This window comes from Apus apus, chromosome 13, assembly GCF_020740795.1.
Source record: "Apus apus isolate bApuApu2 chromosome 13, bApuApu2.pri.cur, whole genome shotgun sequence".
Taxonomy (NCBI): Eukaryota; Metazoa; Chordata; class Aves; order Apodiformes; family Apodidae; genus Apus; species Apus apus.
The window spans coordinates 6700200-6725204 of NC_067294.1; the positions used below are offsets into that span (position 1 = coordinate 6700200).

Here is a 25005-nt window from a genome sequence, read left to right on the forward strand (position 1 = left end):
TGCTGTCAGGTGAGCTGTAGCAAAGCACCAAGCAGAATTTGACAAGCAGCAGCAAATGAAAGCTAGTATTTCCTAGCAGGAACAGCTTTGTTTTTCAGTGAATTTGCTGTTGCTAAGGTGAGACAATAATATAGCTGTGTTCACCAACAAAATGAAACTGTTCCGCACCTTAAGCCATGGGCAAACATCCTTCTCTGAATCTGCTACGCCTGTTAAAGGCACAACTTGTCTTCTATGCTCAGCCTCATCCATCCCACAAAGGTCTGTCTGAAACATCACTGCCATGGGGAAGTGTTCCTGTGAGCATCCTTGCCTCTCCTTGAGCCAAATTTGTCATTGTCTACAGCTCTTGCAAACTCAAGAAAATCTGATCCCCACCAGTACCCATTAGAGTTACCCCAACTAGCTTCTACCAGCTGCCAGCCTGGATATTTCTCAGGTGTACCAGGTGCAAACATATGTCTCCCTCTCTCTGTCTCTCTCTCTTTGTATCCCCGTTTTACTTTTTCTTTTTGGAACTCAAAGAGGTTTGGCAGCTTTAAGGAGTGTTTGGTTTTGTGTGCCTTATTTTCTAAGCTTTTTTCTCAGACTTTGAAAGCATCAGTCTAGCAACCACAAAGAAAAAAAGAATACAGTCAATATTATCAGAAGAGCAAGCTTGGAAACTTCTGGGATTTCTTTCTTTTGATGTTACAGGCTTTTTTCCCTATAACCTTGGCTTTGTGTATCTGTTTGTCCTACAGCAGGGATGTAGACTGACTGCTGTCAGTAGTAGAACATCAGCTCTTTTGGACAGAGGAAAATCTTTGTCTTAAAATAAGTGACATTCATGTGACCTCTTTAAAAGAAAGAATGAAAGACAGCTGTCATAGATAGTGGTTTAGCCTTTTTTTCTTTCCTGATGCATTAGTCCAGGTTGTTCTTTTTAGCAAATGCTCTCATTTGAAGTTGAGCAGATAAGTATATGAGATTGCTGATGCCAGGGGTAGCAGGGAGAAGTAAAGATAAAAACCGAGTTGATTAGCAAAGGTAAGCATTTTTTCCTGTACCATTTTACATCAGACTGTGTCAGTGCTGGGTTAGGTTAGAGTTTCACTTTGCAAGCAGTTGTGGTATCTTTGGATGTTAACAGCACAGCAGCTTTGCCAGCAGGGTGGCTTGTGCAGCATTCAGGCAAAAGGTACTGGTTTGATTCCGTTCATCTGTGGTTTACACAGACCTCTTTGATTGTTTCCCTCCAAAAATGGAAGGGAGAACTTCTGTACCACCAAGGCTGAGACTGCTGACTGCAGGTGCTATCAAGGTCAGCCCTACTCAGGTTTGCATCTCCAGCTGATTGGAAACTCTCTTTTGTGGGAGTTTCCAAAAGAATATGTACAGCATCAGCTGCTTGTCCTGGTAAGATCTCAGGATGCCTGGTCTTGAAAAATTATATTCTTCTGTTGGAAAGAGATGCCCTAAGTTTCTAAACTTTCTAAAATTTTCAGGTTTTTAAAATTGTGCCAGTTAGACCTTTTTTCTTTCTGAGAGATTGGTGCAAGTAGGCTCCTGGGAAAACTTGGTTTTCCAGAGAGAGGAAGACAATATATCAGCAAAATTTCTGAGGTCTGCATTTCACTTCCAAATAGTTTTTCTGTCCTGATTCAAAAATTATTAAGCAGAAGAGACTCTTAAAATATCTCATCTGAATTACTACTAATAACAGACACAGCAATGCCCTGAATTGATTTTTGCTTGAATTAGAGCGTCCGTCTCATGTAAAAGAAAATAATCTGGTTCTTGTAAAAAAGTTGCCCACATGGGAGAATATGAACTGCAACCTTGGAAGGATTTTTGCAGGAGCTAATGAGGGCTCAAAAATATGAGTGACTTACTGTGGCTTAAAAAAAATCACTGAGCATCAGGTGAGTAACGGACAGATTATATTACAGCCATTAGAAGGAAAAATGTGTTTGTATAAATCTTAGCAGAAAGGTGTTAAATGAACAGATTTCCTCAGCCATTTGCAGTCTCCTAATTCATTACCCTAGCTCATCTGGCATGGGGTGACATGTAAATCCACAGGATCTTCCTCCTGGTGACTTCATCTGTGCTTTTTTCTAGTCCAAATTTTCTTAGCTTCAGCTTTCTCCATGGGATTTATGTTCCTGTTTGCTAGACCAAATATTCCATTACTGATGTTTTGGTCCTTGTAAACTGTGATCAGGTCATCCCTTAATCATATATTTGATTGAAGTCTTGGCATTTGTCACTACAAAGCATGTCTCCCAAACCTTTAAATGAATTTCTGCTCTGAAAGATCTCTAAAGCACAAACATCCAAGTAGAGCATCTGTCCCTCTGCCAGGACGGAGCTTTCCAACAAGATACGTAAGATCATGTTGATCCAGAATGTGCTGCCGCAGTAGGATAGGGCTGATGCAAATAATATCACAAAGAAAATATGTACAGCTGTACCAAAAAAAAGTTACACGTCATCTCCAGCCCCATATCCTTGAAGTCTGGATACTCACCTGGCTTGGTTTGCTTCAATAGACCAGGAGAAACAGACTCATCAAACTGCAGGATTGAGACCCTGCGTGGTAGTGACCCCTCTTCCTGTTTTACTTTTCCCTTTCTTCTTCATTTACTTCTATGTTACAGTGAGGACTCACTTGTTTTGCTGCCACAATGAGTTTTGACACATGAATAACTGCAGAAGAGAAGAAGGCCTCTTCTGTTGTAAGGCATGCTGGAACGAGGCTTGAGCAGATGGGCTCTGTTTTGAGGTACCCTCCTTATTAATGCAAAGTGATGGGAGTGAGGAATGATGCTTCACTGCAGAAGTCAAGCTTGAAGATAATTTGGTATATTAGGGATGCTCTGTCTGGAAACACTCGACTTCTTGCTTTCTGCAGAAAGACACTGGTATACCTTGGAAAGACAGGAGCCACTTTGCATTCCCTCAGCTGATCTACAGCCATTCAGAGGCAATTGTTCTGCTTTGCAAAGTTTCTTATAATCATAAAGTCTGCTGGCAGGAAGCAGTCTGGCATTGCAAGGCATACATGGATAACATCTGAAGAGAGGTGGACCAGTTTCCTGATGCTGCCACAGGTTTCTTTGTCACACACCCCAGCTCAGGCTGAATTACTCAAATGCTTTTTGCATAAAAAGGTATATTTCATTGTGAGACTTCTTACAAAAATAAAAAATAGTCCACAGTCTCTTTGTCCCAAGCAGACAGGGATTAAAAACCCAAACACTCATTCCTGGGGTGAGGAAACTGTGTTAGGTTCAGCCAACAAACCTTCTCCAGACAAGTGAAGAGAAAGGTGCATTTTCCATCTCCTTATTCAGAGATGAGATTTGTTGGTGTCAGGAGGAGATTTGGAAGGCTCAGAAGATGCAGAGGGAGGAGAGAAAACAACAGTATTTCTCAGAAAGGTGGAGACTCCCTAATATCCTTTCTCTCAGGAAAAGCCAAGACTTGGAGCTTAAGCTTGGGTATGTTAAGATGTGCAGTGGCTGGGCTGAGGAGAGGCTGATGAGCTGCCAACTGCCCAGAGCTCAGCCCTTGCTACTGGTTTCCTCAGCTTCAAAGGCACACTCATACTGCAGCAGGTACCCTGCAGGGAAGGTGCCAGCAATTAATACCAATTTAGTAAGATACAGAAGGAATTTGAAGGTGTGGGACAGGGACTGGCTGCTGCTGATGTCTGGGTATGGAGGTGGGGCTGCTGCTGTCTGTGGCATTCCCATGGGCTGGGATGATGCCCCAGAAGGAGCAATGCCAGCCAGTGTCATCAGTTTGCAGAGGCAAGGCAGAGGTTTCAGAGAGAGCGCCAGTGAAATACGAGGGTGAAAGAAGAGATGAGGGAAATTTAGTGGTGCTGACAGATTTGAGGAGGGTCATGCACAAAGGAATGAGCCTTTCCCTAGGCCTCCTGACAGCCATCTGCACTGCCCGCTCAGTGCCTTGGCTCCTCAAGGTGTTCAGGGTATAAATAAGGAGCTGGTTCCTCTCTGGGAGACTGTCTTTTCAAGGCAGATCCTTTGTGGGCCGTTTAATCAAGATGGATTCACGAGGCTCATTTCAAGTCATCAGTCTTCCTGCATTATACATTTCTGTTGATGACTGAGCCCACAAGCAGGGGAGAGGAATATAAATGTGTGACTTGTTGACACCTCTTCCAGTGACCAAGGCAGTGAATGGGGCAGTAAAACAACCTTTGGCTCAAAACTGTTTTCTGTTTAAGAAATGCATAAAGAACAGATTCAGCAAGGAAAACACAATGAGGAAAAAACCTTTCCCAGTACCATTCTACTTTCTATTTGAAGGCATGAATGTCTGTAACAGCTGCCCATAATATTTACTACCAGCAGGACTTCTGCATGTAATAGCTTTCTGAAACCCAGTGATGCAGAGGAGTCCGTGGTGTGGGCTAAGGAGCAAGTTTCTTCCTTTGAACTGAGCTTGGCTGTTGCTCAAACTCTGTGTTGCAGATGCCGTGACTCAGAGCAGGGTTGGAGGAGGGAGGCTCAGCCCAGCAGTGTGGATGAGTCCAGATTGTTGTGGCTTATTGTCAGCCTGCTAATTCCGTGGCTTTCAGAGAAAGGCAGGCATTTTCCAGGCATATGCAAGGCAGGAGGCCCTATTCTCTGGTTTGCTGAGATGATTTTGCGAAGTGAATTTAAATTGAACCCAAACGGCTTGATACTAAACATGCTGCTGCAAAAGCACATCTGCTGCCCCTCAGTAGTGGGCTGCAGCCTTTACTTGGACAATTTTAAAGAATTTGTTTTCTGTTTTCAAAATATGGCCAATTGAAAACTAAATGAAAGATCCCTTTACTTTGCAACATGTGGCTATAGTTAGTACAAGGTGACAGATGACTGATGACTTCTTTACTTGCAAATATTGTAGTTCTCCTGTTCTCCTGCTTCCTACAGGCACTGACTGATAATCCAGACAGAGAAGTATATTTAATTCCAGATGCCACTTTGTCGATAGAAGCATTTTCAAGAGACAGCTTGCATAACATTTGATATTTTCTTGTTTATATGTTAGCCAGCAAGAGCTTACCTCCTCTGGGAATTGTTTTCTAAAATATCTGATCTCTGGTATTCCCAGTCCATTGGCTGTTGTGTTACCCAGGTCTGCTCTGAGCAGATTTCAGTGATGGAGTGAAAAAAATGCCTTTATAATTAAGATTTCATTCCTATACTGACCTTTTCCTGGAGCATGTGGAGGAGTGATAACAGGTGAAAACAGTTGTATCAGCTGTTGATAATAACAAAAATGCAAATGCATATTCGAGGTTAATTATGGTCCCAACTGTTTTAAACAACTGGAAAAACTTCAGAGGTCCCCACACTTTTTAAAGAACCTGAATTGTGTCAAAAATCAGTGGGGGAAAATTAGTACAACTTTCAAAAAGAAATAATTCCCTTTGTCTATTTGATTTATTTTTAAATGTTATGTTAAGATGAATCTCAGTGAATATTGTTGAGTACTTGCTTCAGTTTCAGGATGGGGAAAGATGGTGTTTCCAACTACTGCTGTCTTGTCACTGGTATCATAATTTGTTTTTTTTTTAATTTTCCTATTTAAATCTGCTTGTTGAGGAAGCTAAATGCACCAGACATCTCACTAATTCTCTGTTGTGAACTTAGACTTCTTCTTCATGCCTTTGTCAGCCTTCCAATGAGGGGCTGGAGGCACAAACTTCAAGTTGTTGTGTGGTAGTTTCTCTTGACAGATCTTTTTCCCCTGAGTACTGCCTATGAGCAAAATGTCAGTGTAATTTGGTCCTAGGCATGAATAGCCAGTTGGTAACCTGTGAGATCCCTCTTACTGAACCTTAGGAACTCTGTGTGTCAAAAAACACTCTGCCTGAAATGCATTAAAATGTCAGGGACAATTATTCTGCTGCATTTCCTATTCATTAATCACAGCTCTGGTTTTCTGAAACCCCTACACTAGCAATTACAAACAAGATTGAGGTGGATTTAACCAGCATTCTGAGAACTACATACACACAAAACATCATCTGGTTTTATGATTTTTTTTTTTACCTAAATAACTGTGCTTTGAAGCAAAACATTTCATCTATTTAGAGCATCTGTATACCTATACTCAATCCTCAGCACTGTAAGGTGATGCCAGATTGCTTACAAAAAGCTGGAAGAAAATGTGTGGAAGTCTTTAAAGACAAATTTGAGTCACTTCTGACTCCCTCAGCCTGATGCCAATGTGAGAGGGCAATTTAGTCTTCTCTTTGCAAGATGTCAGTTCCCAGAACAGGTTTCCATCTAACTGTTTGATCCTGCCCTTGGAAGTTGATCCGCTAATTAGCTCCCTCAGGCTAGCTACAGAAGCCACCCTTTTGGGACCTGACCAGTGTCTCCTGGGAATAATGTGACTTGTTTTTTTCAACTTGTACCATTATCACATGTTTGAGAGTAAGCACAGGAGAGAAAAACCTGTAGTAAGTTGAGAAGGTGCCTGTGGGGAGCATAGAATCATAGAACGGTCAAGGTTGGAAGGAACCTTAAAGATCATCAGTTTCCAACCTCACTGTTATGAGCAGAAACACCTCACAAAAAAAACAGGCTGCACAAGACCTCATCCAATCTGGCCTTGAACACCTCCAGGAAGGGGTCACCCACAACCTCTCTGGACAACCTATTCCAGTGCCTTAATATCTTGCATGCACCAGGAAGGCAGAGCTCAAACAAGCTCTTCTGTTGCTCAAGTGATTGCATTGTGCACAGTTCTCTCCTTCATTTTCCTTCATGCATTATGGGTCCTGACAGAACTAGTAAAAATAAGTGACCGCCTCTCTTGTGCTTGTATTCCCAAAAGAAAAAGCCCCAGTACTTCAGCCTGTCCCACTCACGGCAGCCCAAGCAGGAGAGCAGAGGCTCTGATGAAGCACCTGCTTTGTGTAAGGAGGCACAGCAAACAGTTTTACACAGCAGCAGTGTTGGAGAGATAGGATCAAAGGTGACAGCTCAAAAATGACCTCTTCTCCATATCACTTGCAGTGTTGTACTGATTACTCTTTTGCCTCTGACTCAACAGGAATGACTAATTCCACAGTGCCACCCTGATACATGTGTACTCGTGCACTTGTGCTCATCCCCAGCAGGGGAAAGAAGTAGAGAAGAACAATGAAGAAATGAAATAAATGTATTTCATTAGTAATCTAATGTCCAAAAAAACTACCTTTTTTTCTCCCAAATTAGCAAATCCTATAAACTGGCTTTTTAAATAGATGGACTCCTTTGACAAGCTGGACAACTACTTTGTGATCTGCTGGAAGTTCCTTCTCAGGAACTGACTTTCCCTACTGTGGTTTGAAAAGAAGTAGCCTATCAATTGGTGACTTAGTGCATAGAAGTTAGAGTTTGGTGAATTATTCTGCATAAAATTTAGAACTGTAAGAAAGGCAAGTTCACCCCATGGTTGGGAAAGTGGTGCCTCTCCTAATTTTCACTGTACCTCACAGAGGGAAAAGATTTTTCCTAAGCTGGCTGCCATATTCATAGAGAGATCCCCCTTATCCACCCAGAAATGTGCTCCTCTGATGAGCTTCTCCTGTTTCTCTCCTGTACTAGGGATTCATGGATATTGACCTGACAAAATTCAAGGAGAGTGGTGCCAATGTAACTGGCTTCCAGTTGGTGAATTACACAGATGCTGTTCCTGCCAGGATCATGCAGCAGTGGAGGAATAACGATGCCAGAGAGCATCCTCGTGTGGACTGGAAGAGGCCAAAGGCAAGTGGTATTAAAACAAAAATTAATTTAGGGTCCACGTGGCTCAGTACAAGGTATGCTCACCTTTTTGTGATTGTACAGAGTGCTTTAATCTCACTCTGAAAATCTATCACTTAATATAATTATGAACATTTTCTGTTACAGGTGCCTCAATATTTTCTAGATTTTACAAGGCAGTAGTTACTGCCTGCTAAGAAATACACAAGTTAGTGTATTCATTCAGTCTCCTGGTTTTTACCCTCCTCAAATCTAAGGATTTAACATCTCATAATGTTAAGTATATAAAACAGAAAAAGCCTCATTAACTAATTAACCTTTTACTGGTTTGCTAGCTATCCAGTGGTAATAAAGTCTTTCCAGATGTTCCTTCTGAGCATTTCAAACCAGTGTGTACAACAGAAGGGAAATACATTTTAATTCCTAACACAGAAAACCCTGAATCTGTCGAGGGGTGGGTGGAGGAGGGAGGTACTTTTATTTTCCTATCTGACTTTCAAAAACAAATACACTTGTGACAAACACTCTGAAATAGAAATGTCAACTTTGGAAGTATTAGCTTAACAAAGTTGCAAAAAAATAAATCAGTACGTGATCACAAGGAAAGTAATTAGGTCTAATGGTTACTGATCATGCCAAGAGTTTTACACTCGTTTCTGTACAAGTTTCTGCTTGAAATCTTTTGCAGAACTTTTGTGTGTTAAAGTAGAGGTTTCTGGTCTCCATCTGTGACCAGGAAGGGCCACTCGTTACTTGATTTTGTGTATCACACATTTACACTGTGTAATGTATTCCTTTAAAGTTCAGGTCAATTATTCTAATTCAGCACAAAGACTTGGGTAAGAGGTGAAGGGCTCTGAAGGCCACATCCTCTTCAGGGCATGGAAGGCACCAACTTTTACGAGTCAACAGGACAGTGATGTTTACAGGGAGAGAGACGCTTTTGAACTTTGTAGATGGAAGGATTGAAACAGAATAAATCATCTGAAAAGCTGCCATGAGGCGAAGCAGCGTAGCACACCTAAGGTCAGCTCACCCTAATGGGCAATATACAACTCCTCTTCTCTTTCCAGTACACCTCAGCCCTCACGTACGACGGGGTGCGGGTGATGGCCGAGGCGTTCCAGAACCTGCGGAGGCAGCGGATCGACATCTCCCGCCGCGGCAACGCTGGGGACTGCCTCGCCAACCCGGCCGTGCCCTGGGGACAAGGCATTGACATCCAGAGAGCACTGCAGCAGGTTTGAAACCCAAACAATATGTGCACTGCAAAGATGGCTGAAGGTAGCTGGGGGGGGGAGGGGGTAGAGAGTTGATTAGCAGCAGAAACGCTTTAACTAATCGCTTGGGATGAGGAACTAATCCTTCCAGATTAGAACCAGGTCTCCTAAAGATGTGAGGAGTGCATCCAGCAAACTGCTTTTCCTGGTACCATCTGATATGTCCTTGTATTTTCTAATTTAGATTGAATTTCTGGGGTGAAAAGTCAAAATATTATCCCATAAAATAATGGAGGATCCTTATTTTTATCTTCCCCTTCCCAAGAGAGAGAGACCTGCTCGGATCATATTTTTTGCAGATCCTTCTACTCTGAGTTCTGCTTCAGATCCAGACTGCTAATGAGGCTTGAAACCATGTGAATTTTGCCTTATGTGTTGTCAGTCATAAAAATGTTCTTAAAGCCCAAATTATAGCTTGTTTCATACTGTGAGGATTCATAAAATTCTTAATAACAGCCATTTAGATAACTAAATCTGATAATCTTGCCATTTTTTCCTGTATAAAAATTTAGCTTTTTGAATAACCAAAAACCTACATTAAGCTGTAGCAAGAGAGAAAAACAATAGACTCTTACTAAAGACTTAGAAAGGTAGAATATTTTCAAATTTCATTAAATTTCAAGGCTGACTTCCATTGCTATCATTTGTCTTTTTTCAGACAAAAATAGATGGATTCCTTGCAAATACTGCTAGTTCAGTGTTATCCAAATATAGCTTATCCCATCTTCTTCCCTTAGCTGTGAAGAAGGCAAGAAGAATAAAATTAATTTGGTTAATTTGCATTACATGTAAACTTCCTCAAGTGTTTTGTTTTGATTTGGTTTTTGCTTACTGGTAAACAATTCCTTTAAAACCAAATCTTGCATCTGATTTTATTTTATTGCTTGGATTCACTTTGTTCTCAAGTCTGTCCTTGACTTTCTGCATGACCTTGGGCAAATCACTCTCATAGCTTCTCCAAACCCTTATAATAAAATCAGCCTCCTCGATGCATCAGGGAGATCGGTTACCTAATAAACATTAAATACTTGGATGTCTTTTGATGAGCAATGGATTCTCAAGTATTTTCCTTTATTGAATTTATGAGCCTAGGATATCAAATTTAGACAGCTAGAAAATACAATTTTGTGTGTGCGTTGGAAAATCACCTCTAAAGTTTCCTCATCTTTTCATTAAAACTATTTCAAAGGTCTTAATTTTTCAACTGTAGTGATTTGGGGCAAAAAGCCATGAAGAGCCATTGGTAAAAGTGATTCCTTTACCATTGAAAAAATATTATTTTCAAAAGGTTTGACCAGTTCAGTTATGGTGATCAAAATAAAAGGCTCTGAAACACGCAGGGGAAGAAGTCTCCTAGGGAAATTTTAACTATGTCATAATCATCCAGCATTAAGTTTTGTAACAAGGAAGAGGCTGATGGAAATAGAAGAATTTAGGATTAGGCTGAAGGTTTGAGTTATCCTTTCTGTAAAGACTCACAATTAGGCCAATTCCCTACAGCTGTTCAGAGTGCACTTTCTCTTCACCTGTCATTTTCTAATGCCTAAAATTTTATAAGCTGTTTAAAAGCAAAAAATTTCTCTACTTATTTCTACTCAAATGTCTGGAATAAGCTCCTGAATTGCCTTATTTTTGTGTAGCCTAGGCAGGAGTCATGGATGGCAGGAGCAAAGATGAAAAGCAATTTGAAATACTGTACAGATTTTAAAAACAGAAATCTAACACATTTTGGTAAAATGTATGTTTTTATTAATGAGAAGCACTCCCCCCTCCCCGGAAAATGTTCACAAAATACTGCATTAAACCAACAGACTGAGGTTTCAGTTGCACCTTGAAAAGATTCTGATAATTTTTGACAGATTTTGAGTTAAGGTTACTTGGTTACCACATCTGGGAAGCAGTTAGCTCTCCCCTAACTACTGACTAACTGTGTGAATCAAAAGGCCACAATAACATCCTCCTGCTCCAGCTCTCCCAGCAAACATGCCCATCTCATATACACAAATGTGCTTATTTGCTCCATGTCCCCAGTTGACTTTACTGGTGCTTTAGCACTGTTGAAATCAGTCCTTGCCATATTTAGTACTGACTCAGGGAACCTGAGAGGATAGTGCTTGGTGAAAAGCTGTGCTGCAGCCTGCAGGATGGGTGGGAGAGACCCCTTTTGCCACACAGATATCACAGGATTCAGATTTCAGTTATTCAGGTAGAAGAAATTGGTGCTCTACCACTGCTTTTTGGTGCATATAAAGTTACAAAGCACGAGCACCCATGACCTGAGCTTCAGAATCAGTCAGGACCTAAAAAGAAAAGCAAAGGGTCCATGACACAGCAGGCAGAGGAGTGCTTAAGCCAGGGGTGCTTGTTTAGTGTATCTAGCTTTTATGGGCATGTTGTGTTTTGTGAGAAGGGAAAAGCATGTTTCTCCCAGTGTCATCAGGAATACCTCTTAACCTGAAGGAGCTTCAGAAAGTAATGACAGATGGAAGTTTTCATGACAAACCTTTGTGACAACAGCTGGAAAACAAGTACAGTATAAGGAGATTAGCAACAGATTCCCTCCATAATGAGATATCCTGATTTCCTCACCATGGGTCTTTATTCTGAGGATCTCAGAGGCTGCTAAATACCTGTTTCCATTGTGCATGTGGGAAGTCTCAGCTGTAGGAACAAGCAGAAAGGTTGAGAACAAATCCTTAACTCCCAGTCCAATGATGTGAGCTCTTTTCCAGGTGGTCTCTAGAGAGACCCAAATTTTCACTCCTTTTTCCATTTTCCTGTCCCTGCTCCCTGGTCCCCATAGGTGATGTGGCTCCAGTGAGAAGCCCTTCCCTACTCCAGGCTGGACACTTCTGCAGCAGGTGAAATGGCCACACTTGAGAGAAGTTCAGGAAGTGGAATGTGATGTGAACAACACTCTGAAGCTCTGCAGTATTAACAGCAGAGGTTTAGGACTGGAAATTTCCTATGCAAATTTTGTTTACAGTACTAAATTGTCAGGTTTTATTAGGCTGCTGCAGAGGTAATTCAATTTGCTTGCTAACTGATAGACTCCTCTCTATTGAAAGATGGCAGCTGGGAGCTGTGGCCATGGTTTCCTATTTCCTCCAAATGCAGTTCCTGATTTGAACTGACAAACTCTTCACCGAATCCTGACTCCAGGTCAGATTTAGAAAATATAAAAAACCCCACAAACCCAAGGAGTTCAGAGCTGATTTAGCTCACTGTCACATCCCAAGAGGTGATGAGCTCACACTTGATCTAGCTCTTATGCATCGCTGAGCTCAGTAATAGACCACTAAGTTTTAAGAGAAAGGGTTTTTTTTTTAAGAAAAGGTAAGTTAAGAGAACAGCTCTGCATGTGGCCAGGCATGCTCTACAGAGAGAAAGTGAAAGCCTGGTGTCAGATAGATGTCCTTTCTCCCCTGCACGGATCTGAGAGCCACGACTGAACTCCCCATCCTTCTTCCTCTTGCTTCTTACTGCTGCCAAACCACCACCCCGGGAGATGCTGACCAATTTGCTCTCCTCATTGATTTTTGTGTGTTTAAGGTCCGCTTTGAAGGACTGTCTGGCAACGTTCAGTTCAACGAGAAGGGACGGAGGACCAACTACACCCTCCAAGTGATTGAGATGAAACACGATGGGATCAGAAAGGTAAAGGAGAGAGCAACCTGAGATCCTGTGTCAGGCACCAGCAGAGTGTTTGCCTTGTGGTGTGGTTGGGTTGCAACAGATGTTTCTGCTCATGAAAGCTTCTGTGCGGGGTCACCATGAGTCCATTCCCAGCTCTGGAGAAGCAAAGCCAAGCTCAAGGGGGAACTCATGATAAATTACTAAAAAAATACAACATATGGAAGGGTTATCAAGAGCAGCAATGGCATCTCAGCTGTGGGGCAGGGATTTCCAGGGTAGTAAAATCTTAGCCAACTCAGCCTCGCTATTAGCAAGGCACACTGGCTCAGGCTCAACTACACAACTGTCTTTTTTTCTCTCCTGCTTTTTTTTCCAAGGATGAGCCAAGGCAGAGCCAGGCAAAACTTTTCTGCCCTAAGCAGTGTAGGTGAACCCTTTATGTTGACCTAATTCGGCTCTCCATGAAATGACACTAACCATGTCCTGAGACATTTGTGCTGCTCTGGAGTCTTGATCCATTTCTATATTCCAGGCACTTTGGAAAATCTGACCTTGTTCAGGGGTGCTGAGCCCTTGAAACACTAATCCTTTTGAAAATCTGACTCCATGTATTTATGCCCTGCTTTAGATGCTGCCTACTGGAAGAAGAAAGAACAGCTCAAGTATCCTGTCAATAAGGGAGAGCTACTAAATATTTTGGAATGGTGCATTTTCTCTGTACCCCCTCAGTCTTCTGAAAAATAGAATACTTGCTTGAAACTGATAAAAACTACAAATAGTGCAAGTTCCACATTTACAGCCCCTACTCCCAATTCATGCTTACACAAGAGCAGCTGATGTGAGATCAGAGCCCTCCAGAGTCAAGCTGGTGGAAATTAGGAGGCAAATTTCCCATTGTGAAAGAAGTGTCTTTTTGAAGACATACAAAGTGGCCTTCCTCCCTTACATGTTATTCATAAGAGGGAAAAATGCAGTATTGTGTCCCGTTTGGGTTTCTGAACTTCAAGAAGTTGGCAATCTGGAGTGTCTAGAGGAGAAGAAACAGAATGCTAAATGTCTTGATTTTGCTGCGTGTTTACTGACAGAGATGATATTTATTTGGCAGACACATACATTGCTGCCACAATGCATATTGTAACTTAGATCCACCCAGTTAGAGGTGAAAAACAAACGTACATATCTCCATTTATGGTGCCCTAGGGCAGAGCTTTGGAAGCTCTCTCCTCACTCTTATTTCTTTTTGTCTGTGTGATGAAGACAGATGGGAAGCCTGTGTAGATTTTTTCTCCAACTGTTATGATCTCTAATCTGCCATAGCAGCTTTCTGGTCATGCCCTGTGTTAATACCCTTTCCCATTCCTGTGATAAAAAACACCTTTCACATGAGCAGAGCTCAGGCAACTGTACACTTACATGAGGTGATGGAAAACCTCTTATAAAATCAAGCTCTTAAAATGGATAAGCTCAACAATGATCTTCCAGGTGACAGTCAGTGGCACTTTGCTGTACCTGCAAGCAGTGATAGATCAGCCCAAATCCCTGATTATCAATAAACAGAGCTTAATGTAAGAGTTTTTCCCATTACAACTGACCCATTTATTCATAACCCTGAACTTTTTGACATTGGCAAGGGCTGGGTTTTTTTTCTCACTTGATATTTTGTCTTGTTGTCTCAAGATTTCTTTAGAGTCAGTCCTATACTCATGCAGACTTTCAGCTTGAGAATTGCGTTTTATCACCCTCTAGAATCTGGACATGTAGCAGGCATGCTTACCATGAAAAAAACACTAAGAAGTCACACAGGGGAAGTGTGACCTCTTGGAGTAGGGACGGGGCAAGGAATTACAATAATTTTGTGCCAGTTATTTCTGTGTGCACACAAGCACTTTGCTACCTTAGCATATCATGCACCTTGTTTGCAGGCTGAAGACTTGGTGGAATGTGGGGTTCCTGGTCTACCTGACAAAAGACATCAGTAATTAGGAAAGGAGGTATCTGGTTGGGTATGAACACGCAGAGAAAGCTGATCTTGGTCTGGTGACCCTGTTGCCATATCTTGGTTAATATTACAAAGAGATATCAAAGAGAGATCTTGGTTTTGTATTTGGCAGATTGGTTATTGGAATGAAGATGAGAAGTTGGTTCCAGCAGCCATAGATACTCAAAGTGGCAATGAGTCTACAAGTCTCCAGAACAGGACTTACATAGTCACAACTATCCTAGTAAGTGCTGTGACTTCTATCCCAGCTCTTTCTATCTCCCATCTCCCTGATGTGCAGACTCCTTCTTCCCCCTCATGTGCCCTCTTTTGTACTGTATCATTTTTATAATAGCAACAACAACAATAATAATAATATCACTTACTGTTTCCTGCTAGGTCCATAAAGGTATCTGAAAATTGCTGTGGCTAATTAAATAGATATTAAAGAGTTCTCATGCTTAAGTGTAGAAAATACAAAAGATTATGACAAGGTAGTAGAGGCATCAGCATAGGTAAATTAGGAATATTATACCTGTTCTTTGTACTTAGCCCACAGGATGGGGGCTGTAATTTTGGGAAGGATGAGCTGTATTGTGCTGAGAGGCTTGAATCATGGCTTTAAAAACAAATCTCCACTATAATCATGAAGGAATAATATCCCATAATGTATGGTATCATCTATTGTGTCATTGTGTACACTTACTCTGCAGAAACCTGAAACTTCACTAACTTTTTTGTTGAACCATTACTGTGAGTCCACAGAGAAGACACAAGACTGAGTTAAACATCTTTAGGGCTCTCTCCTGCCCAGATGATTTGATTCTGCCTGTGCCCATATAGGCAGATGTGCCTTCAAAAATTCAGTGCTCAGATGCACGGAGTATCCCTTGCAGAACTGCACTGAAAGATTTGTTACCCAGACCCCCTCAGCTACTCCATTCTCCTCCAGTCCATCACTGTAGAAGCTGCAGACAGATTCTGCTTGAATAAATAGAAAATGTCACAATAAAAATCACACTTTATATCTTCAAAATAAGCCCACTGTGTGTTGGCTGTGCCTTTTGGTACAGGAACACAACGCTAGAGCTTTGCAAGGAGACCAGAAGCTGCACACTGGGCTTTAGTCTGAGCCCCTGATGCGCATCTCTAAAACTGTGGAGCATGGCTCAATACTGGTCTTTTCTGTGCCAGGAAGACCCATATGTGATGCTCAAGAAGAATGCCAACCAGTTTGAAGGCAATGAGAGGTATGAAGGCTACTGCGTGGAGCTCGCTGCTGAGATCGCGAAGCACGTTGGCTACCACTACAGGCTGGAGATTGTCAGGGATGGGAAGTATGGAGCCAGGGACCCCGACACCAAAACGTGGAATGGCATGGTTGGAGAGCTCGTTTATGGGGTGAGTTTCCAGCCTCATCCATTTTCTTCACCTCTTGGTACTTGAGAACACATTCAAGCCTTAGAGCCTGAGCTGTCTTCAGGACTGTAGCTCTGACAATGCAAATAACCAGCCCAAGTAAAACATTTTAATTCAGGAAGGGACAACACATTTTGTGCCTTTGGAAATGTCAAAACGTTTCCTTTCAACAGTTCCAAGAGGTTTTCTGTTCCATTTTTGGAAGAACAAGTACTGAAATGTCAAACTTTCCCATGGGTAGGTTCTCCAAATTTTACCCCATTTTTAATTTGTCTGATAAGGATGGAATGAAAGGAAAAGATTTCAAACACTTAGCATACGACTGGGGAATGGTGGGACTAGACCATTGTCTGTCTAGCCACTCATTCCATCATCTCAGATATACACCTGCACCCTACACTTCTAAACGTGTCTCATTCTGGTAGTTCTCCTTCTGTGGTGTTTTAAGTCAGGGGGATGTAATCTTCTCTTGTGGGGAAAGGGGATATTAGTGTAGGGAGCATCAGTGCCCAAGCCTCTGTCACTCTGTTGGAGTGAGGGATGATATGTCTCCTGCTGGTAGCTCAGTAGTATATGCTGACAGCCACTTCACTGTATTTCTCTTTCCATTTTCAAGATGGATTGTAAATTAAATGGAGAGTGCACATCAGTGTCACTGGAACATTTTTCCTCTTCTCCTGCATCAGTTATGCAATCAAAAAGCAGTTCCTGATGGAAGTAAACATCCTGGCATCCTTTTTCAGGCAACTGGCCTTTCCTTGTGTCTTTTGATGTCTGGATGATAAAGCTCTTTTAGCAAAAAATCATCTGCATCAGACTGTGACATCAGTGGATAAATCAGACAAGAAGAGCTGAGTGGCTGCAGAAAGAAAGTGCTGTGATTTAAAAACAGAGCTGGTAATCAGGAGTGATAAAATGGAAATAACCCACCAATATTATGGCCTGTTTCTTTTTAACATTTCTCTAGCAATTGGTTTTGTCTGATTTATTCCGAGATAGTGGGGGTAAACAGAGATCAAAGGAACATAAGCTGGAGTTAGCAGATATATTTTATCCCCAGAATGCAAATTTCATTTCTGTCTCTCCTTTTCAGAGGGCGGATGTGGCTGTGGCACCATTAACCATCACTCTGGTTCGAGAAGAAGTTATAGACTTTTCCAAACCGTTTATGAGTTTAGGTATATCTATCATGATAAAAAAACCTCAGAAGTCCAAACCAGGAGTTTTTTCCTTTCTGGATCCTTTGGCTTATGAGATATGGATGTGCATTGTTTTTGCCTACATTGGAGTGAGCGTTGTCCTTTTCCTGGTGAGTCGCTTCAGCCCTTACGAGTGGCACACTGAGGAGTTTGAAGAAGGACGAGACCAACCAGCCACTGACCAGACAAATGAGTTTGGGATATTCAACAGTCTCTGGTTCTCCCTGGGAGCTTTCATGCAGCAAGGATGTGATATTTCTCCAAGGTGGGTTGCCTTCCCCAGTGAACCTTCTTCTAGCCTGTGTGATTTAGTCTTTCTGCATGTGTTGGAGCTGAACAGGTTCTTCTTTGACCTCTCTTCCAGAACCATAATGTTGTCTTCTGAATCAGCTACATAAAAGATCCAAGGGTTCACAGGTCTTGCACCCATGAACTTGGAACCTCAGACTTGGGACCATAAAATTACCATTCTAAATTTATGCTGGGGAGTTCTTTTGAGGGAATTCACAGAAATGCAAACAAAATTTTCTAAAGCCACACTTTTGCAATCAATTTTTGTCAGTCATTTATTTTGTTGCCATTAGAAAAAAGGTCAGTCTAGCATTATAGAGAAGCTATAAAATTCCAGTAAAGTAAGGAGAAATAATACAGTAGATGCCCAGTGAAAGGTTATATGATCTGTGCCAGAGATTATGAAGCACACCAGGTGGTTTTAAGTATTATTGGCCTTTAAAAAGGTCAGAGAAGTATGAAGTTTTCCTTCTGGTTCCTGTTTCAGTCAATAGTTCTGCTGCCTGAAAGTACAGTAGGACTCAAAGTCCAAAGGGTTCCTAAAAAGACTTTGGTTGGAGACTTTTATTCTCTGTATAAATTAATGACTCTTGTGATTGCCTTTTAATTTTTCTTGGAAAAACTAGCACAATATAAGGTGGCTGAAAACCTGCATGAAATGCAGAAGATGTGCATTTTTGATAGACACATAAGCAGAGACTTATTTTTAAACAATGTCTGGGAATACCTCCTTCATTTTTGAGAGCTGTATTCCCACATCTTATGACCAAGGTTTTGCCACCTGCAGGAGCCCATGATACACTTACCTTCTCAAAGCCTTGTTCAACCTAAAGACATTCAAAAAGAACAGAAAAATAATCAAAAGCATAAGAACTAAATAGCTGCCAGTATGACTCTGATAGGTTTTGTATATATCTAAGTAAGTTGTATGTCCAGTAAGTAATGTTTGTAATAGCTAAGAGATCTTTCTTGGTGGTATGTGTCCTGAGGCAGGGATGAGGTTTGTGAAGCCTCCAGCGTTTTGTGTCCAGGGCAGAGGTATTTTGTGATGGTTTGTGAAGCTGGAAAAGGGTTAATAAGCTGTGGCTTGGGATGTGGATCATATGTACCAACATTCCCAAGAGGTCTGCTCTGGATATTAGTTGGAGGTTGGTGGATTGGTTGGTTGGAGAGCATGTGGGCAGGCCAAGCACCAAAGGCTGGAGGACACTGCTGTTCTTCATCTTCTCCATGACTCCAAGAGGCACAGCACGTCTCTGCACTGCTTGCACACGCTTGGGTTTTACGTATAAGCTTATTGGACCAGGAAAGTTGCCTGTCCAAATTTAGGCTAAGAAGATTTTGGTCAGGTTTTTTCTCAAACCAGAGGTACTGCCAGTCATGAGGATGATTTTCCAGGCAGTACATGCACTTACGTGCTGTGCTGGCATCTGAAGCGATGCTCAGATAAAAGCAGATGGCCTTTTTCTTTTTTCTTCATCCTTCCTTTTTTGGGCCTTGTCTCCCTACTCTTCAAGGGAAATCTCAGCAGAGATATGTGTCTTGTGGGCGAACACAGTAGGCAGAAGTTAATTTCCCACAATCTGGGATGGTATCAAAGCTTGGGGAACAGGAAGGAGGCACAAGGCAGCCGGCAAGAGGAGATAACACTGCACAGCTTGGCACGGCTCCCGTGGGGTGGCAGGGGGAGGCCAGGCACCAGCTCCTTGGCTATCAGATGCCAATTTGTCCAACTATTAATGAGCTTGGGATAGCAGGGAAATAAGAGCCCCCAGGGCACTTTGATAGTGACAGCTTTTATGAATATGTTTTATCATCAGATCATTGATTAGTAAGAGTCCAGCCAGAGCATTCAGAAAGTCTTCCCAGCAGAGGGAATTTCAATTTTATCGCTGTCTTGTAACACAGCCCTGTGCAGTAGGATCAGGTTATTGTCATTTTCATTTTGGTTCTTGTCATCATTATTTAGGAAAGAGACTGTCTTCCTTTGGGGACATTTCAATAACCAGTTTGCTTTCCAAGGAGGAGCGTGGAGAGGTGAAGAGCTGAGACTTTGCAGAATAGCAAATTTTGAAACATCTTTCATCCAAACTGTGGGGGGAAGATTAGTGGTTTTGATCCAAATAACAAGACTTGCTCTAGCTAAGCATGCTTTGAATCACCATTTCAAAGTGTTATTTCGTTTTGCTTTGAAATGGGAAATCAGAAGGTTTCTGTCATTGTTATTTTAATGTTGTTAATTTGATAATGAAATCCTGATAATGAAAACTGCAATTTCATTAAAACCAATATTTCCCCATGGAGCACAGGAGCACTTTCTGACTACAAATATTTGCAAGAAGAGAAAATTTGAAAAATGAAATATGGAAATTATTATAAGTCCCAGTACTCTGAGCACAGCTCCTGGTTGAGAGTGGAGGAGAACATTTCTGTGAAATGTGAAAGGAAGCAGGAGAGTGAGAACTTCTGTAGGATGCTGTTGTACAGAAAGGCTCTGAGTGCTCTCCGCATTTCACATGTATTTTTCACACAAACCTGGTGCAGGATTTCTGTGACACATCTCTTAGAAATGAATGCTTGGTAGAATGACATTGTGGGCAGGTGGGAATCTGCTTTATTCCAATATGTTTCCTATATGGTTGCTTCTAAACTTATCACTACACTCTCTCAGCATCTCCCCGGTAGTGTATTAACCAACATAAATAGCTTCTGTTATACATCTGTTCTGTCATTCTCTCCCCGGCAGAAAGGAGCAAGTGCAGGGGTGTATTTTGGTTTTGTAGAGGTTTTGGTTTGTTTATTTCAGTTTTGTTTTGGAAAGGAGTAGAGGAAATTTGTCTGGAGGGTTGTGGTTTGTTTTATTTTTTTCTTTTCCTGAGCATGTTTGTTTTAAGTGCATATGCCACTATGTATTTATCACCAAAAAATGTAAGATGAAACCCACAGACACATCACTCAGCACAGCAGGGGGTGAAGTTCACAGCAGCTCCTTGCTCTTGTAAATGCATGTTCCTCAGACTCAGACCGGTCCCCAGGGAACTTGGGTCCCCCACAGAGACAAAAATTTGCTTTTGAAGGAAAGTAGCATCATTTTTAAGGACAGTTGCATCCTTTTTAAGGACAGCCTTACTAGCCAGAACTTTAATCATGCTTTTAAGTATGCTGCTCACAACCTACCAAACACTTTAAAGATACACTCTGAAACTGGTGACCCCTGGGTGGCCAAAACAGAACGTAGCTGTGGGTTATTTGCTCATAGCCTCTTCAACCAAGGAGTGAGGCTGCTGGGCATCAAGGACTGATGTCCTTGAAGCTAGATGAGTGTGACAAAGGCCAGGCAGTAACCAATCATGGAGAGTCCGGCAGTAGCTGGTGGCAGTTTGTGTTGTGCATTTGAATGCTGCATGAGCAAGGAATCTGTACTTCCTGTGCCACAAGTGGAATGACTTGATTGTAGGCACATAGCTTCTCCACAGGAGGCTGTGAGCTCTTGGACATTTCACCCTGGAGTGTGTGGTCCCCCTTCTGTCCCTTCACCAACCAGTGGCCCCACTGGTTGTGGTGAAATCAGTACCATGTGAACTTACTTGTCCTGGTTAAGGAGAGATGGTCCCTGATGTTGCTTTTACAGACTGTGCTTTTAAAGTACCTGCTGATATGCAGCAGAATGGGGGAGAAGCAACACTTTGGAGTTGAGAGTAGTTTCATGTACAGAAATGGGCAGAAATCAGTGAAGTCTGAAATGGCCCATAAACCATTAGGTTTTGCAAAGTGCCACCCTGACTTCAGAAAACAGCCATAAAATGGCAAAAGCATTCATTAAATGTGAAATACAGACCCAGAAAGGAGATCCTCAGAGCAGCCATCAGAGATAATAAACATCCCACAGCCTGCAGCAAGAAGTATGTGAAGTAAATATGACTAACATGTTACCATTTTTTCAGAAATTTAATTTGATAAACCATCTTCAGAGCTTAAAATAACCCCAGTGTGTAGCAGCTGTGGAGAGTGGGACCTCACTAACATCCAGCACATTGCTGCCATCCCTAGCTCAGGATGGACCTGAGGCCTTTGACAAGGGGATCAAGGCGACATCTGGGCTTCCCAGTCTCCTCTACAACAAAACAAAGTATCTGAATATTTCACCTGTCCCATCATTTTCTACAAAATAAATTGTTTTGTTGTCGTGGAAAGGATATAAAAGCCAGGAGCAGAATGTATATTTTTGTTATCAGGTTCCTACCTTGTTCTTCTAATTTTTTTTATCTCAAAATGTGTTGCTTCATATGGCTTGAGTTCAGAAGAGACTTCTTGTATACTAGATTTAATCCAGTTACTCTTCCTGTGACTCATAAAACTTATGTTTAACTGAAAGTAACTATATTTGGCCAAAATATATCTTCCAGAAAGGTATTTATTCTCCTTGTGAATATCCTATGAGATAGAATATGCTACAAGATAGAGTATATAGTTTCTCTCAGCTGAGTGACTACAGGAGTTTTGCCCCCACTGGAGTTTGACAGGAGGATAAATATCACAGAGTATCACCCAGGAAATGCAGCCATTCTGTGTGCCCTGCCAGAGGGTAATTAAACAGACATCCTCAAAATCAACCCGGCTTCATGGGGGATATCTTCATACTGTGTTGTGGAAACAAAAGACGTGTTATTAGTCCTAGAAGCAGACACTGACTGGAGAACATGCTGTTAGTTTCAGCAAGTACAGTTACTTACAAAATACTTAACTGAGAAGCAAAATTATTAGAAAGAAAAGTGATTCTGGCTCAAACCAGGACAGGATTCAGATAAAAACATACCACAAGCAGAAGTGAAATATACAGTGATATCATGACATGATAGGAAATCATGTCATGATACCTAGAGACCATAACTTTAAATTGCTGATTATAATGTGCATGGTTGAGAACAGAGCTGGAGATGCCCTGGTCAGCCTGTGCTGGAAGTAAAATGATGGGTGAAGCTGGTGCCTGGGAAAGAGCCAGACATGAGAGGAGATGTTTCAAGAGCTTCAGCAGGGATGCATGAGCAGGAAGAGGTTCTGTGCTGGTCAAGCTACCACTGGGGACCATGGCTGGGCCACGCCAATCTAAAACCTGTGGGTGTTTACTGTGTGCAAGGACACATGGCACAAGATGTGATCCACCCTTCAGCTGGACTGGGACAAAGAGTTAAATGGGTCTTAACTTGTCTGCAGAGCCCAGCCCTGGAGCCAGTGCAGGGTGCAGAGGCAACAGGCCTGCAGTGAGCCCCTGGCTGGGGGGAGCCTGCTGCCTGGGGAGTTTGCTCACAAAGATGATGAACAAAAGCACTCAGAGGTGAGAAGGAGGAATAGAAATGCTGGCTGCTTTCCAGTCAATAGTTATGATCTATTATTTATAAGCATCTTGTGGACATCGTTATTTGTTTTCAGTGAGATGGAAACAGAGCACCCTGACAGATCTGCACGGTGTGCAGCTGGGCTTGGATTTCACTGCAGTCTTTTGCAGGCTTTCTGTTGCACTCAAGCATGGCTGTTTGTCTGTGGAAGAGTAACTATGGTATTTGTTATGTACCTGTAATTAATGCTGAGCATTTTCTTCTCCTGTTTTTCCTTTTCTTTACATTGTTTTTTAGATCAATTGAAAAAAATCCCCAGGGACTTCAGCCACGGAGCTGTTGGAAATAACAGCAAAACTGCTCCACAAGTTGTTGAGGGTTTGTTTTTTTCCTAAACTAGCCTCTAGAGAGTCTGAAAAACAGCAGCACTTTTAAATTTAATCAAGATCTTCCTAGTACTGAACAATTTTATCAGGTTTTAGACACAATCTAAATCAGAAATTGGTTAGGACAACAATTTTCTTTTTTTTTTTTTTTTTAGTGAGAGGTTCAATTTGAGTTGTTTCAAGGGAATTATTTCTGTACTGTCCTTTGTTCACATACATTTGCAGGCTACTTACTTATTTTGCTAAAAATTTTGAACTAGGAAAATTAGAACCATCTGTATTTAGCAATGAGAAGGGTTTTAATTCCTTCCTGAAATGGAAGCTGAGAGTTGATGTTTATTTAGTGACTCTTCTTGATTTCAGCAGGTGTCTTCTCTGACACTCCAAGCACCTGCTTCTCTTTTTGGCCTGATGGACAGTTCTGGTGCTGTCCTTGCAGTACCTATTACAACCTTAAACCTTGACATATCCTGGACAGTCACTGGAGAGATGTGCAAGCTCTGCTAAAGCAGGAGCCCCACAAGCAATGAGGAAATTAAGAACATGGTTTAAGAACTGGACTAGACAGAGTTAAATTAATGGTTGGTAGAGTTAGATTATGGTTGGGCTCAATTATCTTAAAGGTCTTTTCCAACCAGAAGGATTCTGTGAAAGATTTGTGCTTTAAAGTTCCCTTGCATTGTTTGCACAGGAAGGTCTGGGGGTGAAGGAGCAGGGCTTGCTGGCAGAGCTTGCTGAATGCTCCCTGGGGACATGGGAGACAGTGTGCTTGCCCCTGCAGACCAGCTTGCTGACCACCAGGTAGATTAATTTTGCAGCCTTGAGGCACGGGGCATATTTTTGCAATGAAAGAAGCAACAGTGTGTCATTTCCTAGGGGAGCACATGCAACCTGCAGCTGATGCTGGGGCTGCCCTGGGGGACAAGGCAGCCAAACCAGGCTGGAAACAAGGTTGGTTCAGCATCCCTGCTACTCCTGCTCCAATGGTGGGTGAATCCAGGAGGCTTGGGTGTTTGTGCATGGGGAAAAAGCTCAGGTTTTGGCAGTTTGCTTGAACTGGCAAGCTGAAGTTGGTCTTTAAGAATAAAAGTAAAAAATTAGGATTTCAACTTCAGGAAAAGTCTTCCTTTTTCTTTTTTTTTTTTTTTTAAACGTTGTACTAAAAGATTTTGCTGTTATCTCTACTTGGCAGAATTAATTACGTACAGCGAGAGGAAATTCAGGTCACAGGGTAACAGCAGAACTTACAAATCACCAGGAACTGATGACCACACTAATTTCTGAAATGCACACAACCAGGGAAAGTGACTCACCAGAGGAGCAGCTTGACAAATTGCACAATATCTAGCTAAACAATCCCCTTTGGAGCTTGCCCACTTCCATGGCAACCAAAATGTGGCAGGCAGGGGAAAATGGAAATTCTTTTAAAATAGTCATCCTTGCTATCCTCTTTTTCATTTGGAAAAATGCTGAAGGATACAGAAGACTCAGAAGAAGGAAATAACTCAGATAACATTGTTGGAAAAACGCAATTTCATCTGTAAAGGAAAAATGAGTCTTTTTTTGGATTTCCATGCTCTGCCATCTGAAAATTTCAAAATGCTGCAGAAGTAATTAATGTTTCCTCCACTGATCTGTAAGCCACTTCCTCAGGATGGTTTCTGCATCAGGCATGTTTAGTGACTCTTCCACAGCTCTGACTTTAGGCCTTTACCATTGA

At 41.8% G+C, this 25005-nt stretch overlaps 1 protein-coding gene across 5 annotated transcripts in view; it reads left to right on the forward strand.

Annotated features, from left to right (window-relative positions):
* GRIA1 (glutamate ionotropic receptor AMPA type subunit 1) overlaps positions 1 to 25005 on the forward strand; it is a 120422-nt gene that overhangs the window by 65403 nt on the left and 30014 nt on the right. For all 5 annotated transcript variants that reach the window (XM_051631152.1, XM_051631151.1, XM_051631153.1 and 2 more), the window contains exons 6-11: positions 7602 to 7763; positions 8834 to 9001; positions 12593 to 12697; positions 14788 to 14898; positions 15849 to 16055; positions 17167 to 17537. In XM_051631152.1, the coding sequence (XP_051487112.1) occupies positions 7602 to 7763; positions 8834 to 9001; positions 12593 to 12697; positions 14788 to 14898; positions 15849 to 16055; positions 17167 to 17537 (1124 nt within the window). The remainder of the gene's footprint in view (positions 1 to 7601; positions 7764 to 8833; positions 9002 to 12592; positions 12698 to 14787; positions 14899 to 15848; positions 16056 to 17166; positions 17538 to 25005) is intronic.